This window comes from Gavialis gangeticus, unplaced genomic scaffold, assembly GCF_001723915.1.
Source record: "Gavialis gangeticus isolate Ggan-Ray unplaced genomic scaffold, GavGan_comp1, whole genome shotgun sequence".
NCBI lineage: Eukaryota > Metazoa > Chordata > Crocodylia > Gavialidae > Gavialis > Gavialis gangeticus.
The window spans coordinates 53,116,343-53,121,144 of NW_017729025.1; the positions used below are offsets into that span (position 1 = coordinate 53,116,343).

At 41.9% G+C, this 4,802-nt stretch overlaps 1 protein-coding gene across 1 annotated transcript in view; it reads left to right on the top strand.

The window, feature by feature from the left end:
• Positions 1-4,802, top strand: part of SPTLC2 (serine palmitoyltransferase long chain base subunit 2) — a 160,912-nt gene that overhangs the window by 58,237 nt on the left and 97,873 nt on the right. Inside the window, exon 6 of the mRNA XM_019518731.1 lies at positions 4,142-4,235. Coding sequence (XP_019374276.1) covers positions 4,142-4,235 — 94 coding nt within the window. The remainder of the gene's footprint in view (positions 1-4,141; positions 4,236-4,802) is intronic.

Consider the following 4,802-nt stretch of genomic DNA (forward strand, 5'->3'; position numbering starts at 1 on the left):
CTGCGCCCCTGTCTCCTTCAGCCTGCCCCCCAGCGCCTCTGGTCTTACGCTTTTAGGTCTTCAATGAAGTTTTAGTTCTTTTTTTACTGTAGCAGTAAGGCATAGATTGTGACCTGTCTGTAATTCAGCTTCACAATAGTTAACAACATTCAGTAATTATAAAACACAAAAGGCATGTTCTTTCTGGCAGAGTTCTCAAGCCGATTTGTTCTGCAGTTCTGAATGCTTCACAAGGTGTTCTTGTGGCTGTCAGGTTACTCATTTGTTTATGTTCAGTCTATAATGAATTGGGAACTGCATGACTAAGCTTTCTTAACTTTACACAGCTCTCAAATTCTGCATTGTCAATGTCGTGCTCCTGCAGTTACAGACCTATAATGGAGACTGTCAGTTCACAAAGCACATGCATCCTGCTGGCCAAATAGCAGCAAGGGAGAGGCAGCTCTTGCTCAGAGGGGCATTTGGTTGGTGTTTCCTAGTTCCTCTTGTACACACTACTTGGCAGTGTTTGCATGCCTCCAGGAAGAGTCCTTATGACAGCATAGTCTTTGTCTTTGTCCCCTCAACTCCTGCACCCTTATATTTATGCTCCCCTTACTTGTCCTGCTTCAATTCTAGAATGGAGGTTCCTTGAAACATGGACCATACAGACTGAATAAACTTTCTATATTGTATCTTGCGCCTCTTTGGGTGTGGCAAAAATAATAGTGTTAAAGGGCATTTTTACATGTGCTGTGGGATGCGGCACAGGGTGTTTTAATTAGCAAGCCGTGCTACTTAAAAGCTCCCATGCATCATTTGTATCAGTGTTGCTGCATGTCCCTGTGCTGAAAAAATGGCGGCGGGGCACTTTGAACTAAAGCTCATCAAATGCTTTTTATTCAAAGCACCCTCCTGCCATTTTTTCAGTGTGGAGATGCATGGCAACACTGATACATGTGACCTGGAAGGCTGCCGGAGCTTGCCAATTTCAGTGCTCAGGCAGACTTTATTAATTGAGTCTGCTTGGACACACTGGGTTTCCAGCACATTGGAGCTGGCTCTGTGCACATGTATAGCAAGCCAAAGTGATGTTGTAGCTCTGATGGTCCAGGAATTGAGATGTTGGGGTTTCTTTGGGTACATAGAAAAGCTTGTCTAGCTATCCCAGCTATGCAGTTGGTCCAATAAAAAAGATCACCTAAAGAAATCCTTGTTCATTACTTTTTAGCAGCACTTACTGTAGCCTCAAATGCCTAGAAAAGTAATTCATGAAAACATCCCTACCAAGACTCTGCCTTCCATTGTTTACACCACAATGAAGTACTTAGATTGCACTTTATTAGCTTAAATACAAATAACTGGAACTGTGTTAGTCACAAGCGGCCTGAGTATTTATTTCCTCTTCCTGTTCTTCAGATGGCTCAGATTCCTGCTTTTGTTATATCTTGATCCTCCATTTGTGGTGAGCTGGGTAGCACCATAGAGACTAACTCATTCAGAGAGGCATTAGCTTTCATAGACGACCTAAACCATCAGATTATAGGAATATACAGTGAAGTAAGTTGTTGTCTGAAAGTTCATGCGTCTAAACCAGTTCATCTCTAAGCTGCCACCCTGACCTGCCTTCTGCCTTTTCCGACTAACACAGCTAACCACCTCCATCTGTGATGTGACCTGAGTACAGTAAAAGACCAAATCTGATCCTGTGAGCCAAAGGTGTCAAAGATTCGGTCTTCAGAGCTGTCTCGTCTGCCCTACAGAGCTGCTCCTGAGGCCAGAAATCTGGTAATGGGATGAGGAGACAGCAACGTTTAATTGGAACAGTGGAGCTGTGGTAGTTGACTCTGCTGCCAAATGTCCAACTCCATTGGGGACCTCAACAGGCCAAGCCCTTAGTACTGAGCAGCAGCATCTGGCCTGTGAGGCTGGGAATTTTGGTGCTGGGAGGAGCAGCAGCGGCGATTTTAATGCTACTGCTGACAAATTGCTGGCCCCACAGGCCAGATGATATGGCCTGCAGGGCCAGGTGAGTTAGACATGCAGTAAAATTGACCTTGCAAGCAAGAGGAGCTTGAAGGTGAGAAATTCATCTGTTGCTTACTGTGGACTGTCAGCAGCTGGTCTGAGTGAACCAGTGTAGTTGGTAGATAGGACAGTTCCTTTCAGCACTGTCAAAGCATGATACAAAGTAGCTGTGTCCATTTTACACCAATAGCTATCCTCTTTTCATTACAAGTTTGCACTGGGTGTGGACCCCCACTGTTAACAATCATTTAGCTTACAGGTAAGTTACTGTCCCACCAGGCTGGTGATTTAAAACTGCAGATTATCCAGACAGTCTCAAGCAGAGTTGGGCAGTCTTTGAAACTTCCTGTTCCCTGCTTTGTGTTAATACCAGCTTATTAGTAAACCTTAGTCTCATTGCCTAACAGAGATGCTAATGCTTTTCTTGTGGAGTATGGCTAATTTTGGGACTGCTTGATGAGGACAGTGTGCTGGGTTTAACTTGCCACCATTTGAGCAGTCTTATCTCACTCTGGGCAAAAGATGAATTAGATTATTTTTAGACTGACTCAGAATTCACCACGTTACACTGCTGAGCGTTTAGGTTTGTGTAGATTACCTGTATATGATGTGTAGCACCCCCCATTATGGAATGGCTTTCTCTTTCACTTGCTGTTTATGCATGCCCTGTTGTATTCCTGTTCTCAATTTATGATCTTGATGACAGGTCATTGAAATACACGCACAGCTCTGTTACTAGTGATAAGTACAGGCAGAGTAGTTTCCAGTGAATTAGTGCTGGTCCCTGCACAAGGAGAGAAATTTATGCTTTGACTAAAAATAAACAAGTGGTCTCACCGCACTTATCGCAGTACAGAAGCATTTGTATGCAGTTGCACATGAACACAAGGAATTACTTTATCAGATTGGGCTGTAGTTACTTTGAGTTGTCCTACCTTTGAATGTGGGCAGTAGTTATTTCTTCACTTTCTTTTTATCACTTATAAATTCATTGCCTTCATTTAATCGAATATCCCCCTTTGATAAGAAAAGATTTAAGGCATGCTAATTTAACCTCTTTTAGATCTCTTATTTTGTGTTCTTCTGGAAGGTTTGTTGTCTAAACTGAAGTCCTATTTTTTTTTCCAGTTTCTTCATATAGAAATCTCTCCAGGCTGTTAATAGGTTTTATCTAGTGGCAAGGCATAATAAAAATTATGTAATGTATGCAGTTAGTTTGGGATAGCTGTCCTTCATTTATGTAATTCATACTAGTAAATGGAACAAATATAACTTATGGTGTGGGCTATGTGTTCATCTGTCTTTGACCGTAATTTTAAGCTTTAAAGCCATTTGATTTGGTGCAATGTTATAGAAATAGATGACAGTATTTGAAAATCATCTAAAAGTTGTTCAGATTTACAGACCCCCTTCTTTCTGCATAAACCTGTTAATAATCTGATCTTCAAACTAGTGTGCAGTTCACCTGATGTTAACCTGGCCTTAAGTGCTGCTGTCTAAGCAGCTGTGTCCCATTTTAATGCAAGAAATTATTTTCCCCAAATTGCTTAAACTAAACTGAAGTTGTTTGCTTTCTAATCTTGAAGAATTACCATGTTCCACAACTTCAGTCTTTTTTCCTTTACTTGCTATTGTTGCGTGAGACTTCAGCCTACAGTGCACCCACACTCTAGATCATTAAAAAAGCTAGTTCAGCTTGGTGCTCAAAGTGTGATCCATAGGGTACCTCACTTACTACTTTTCTATGGTAGGGAGAAGCATGGTTCTGTTACTAGGACACAGGTTAGGGATTTGGTTGGTTTGGATTTAATTTTGTGACATTGCCATTAATTTTTATTCAGAGACCTTCAGCAAGTGGCTCCTTCCTCTGCCTGTAGAATACAGCTAGTATTGCTTGTTTGTAAAACATTTGGTGATCCTCAGTTGACTTGCTACCTAAAGTGTTAAGATATGACTAAGTTGTTGTTTTTGTTTTTGGGGTTTTTTCAGTTATCAGTATTTATTACCTCTGCTGCCATTCAGGCAGTCACTACCATTGAACTTGACAGTGAAGTGATTTAAAACTTGAAAATACTAGACAGTCAACTACTAAACTCAGTCTGTTCAGTTTGCCTTTTTTTCTCTCCTTATTCAGGGCTGCCTGATATTGAGTGATGAACTGAATCATGCATCACTAGTACTTGGAGCAAGATTATCAGGAGCAACTATTAGAATCTTCAAACACAACAGTGAGTTACGTGATGAGGACTCCACCCTATTACAGCCCTGACAAGTCAAGCTGCGTCTTTACTGGGCACTTAAGGCCAGGTTGTACTCCACCTACTGGGAATCTAAGTAGATTTAGGTACCTGGGTGCAATTTTGTTCCACACTGCTGAAGTCCTTGAAAAAACACTTGGGTGGGTCTTTGTGAGATTTGTAACATAGGCATGTTACCCTTAAGATGGTGACTCAAAGTCGATGCGCTCATGCCTTTGTTTCAAGGACTAATACAGGGTAGAATAGAATTGGATACTTAATGAGGGAACAGAATCTGGCCTCTGGTTGCATGAATCTGAATTTCTGCTGGGAAACCCATTGTCAGTAATTAATTAAAGGCTCTGGGAGCTGCTAGCACTGAGGAATTAATGAGGTAGCAAGACCTGGATTGACACTGTTAGTTGCTTTTCTTGATTCACATTCCATGAACAATAATTTTACCTTGTTGACACTCTGTGACAGTAGTGTAAGTAGGGATGGGTAAAAGGAGCACCTGCCCCAGGCACCAGAATTGCCGCCCCCCCCCCCCCACCCCCC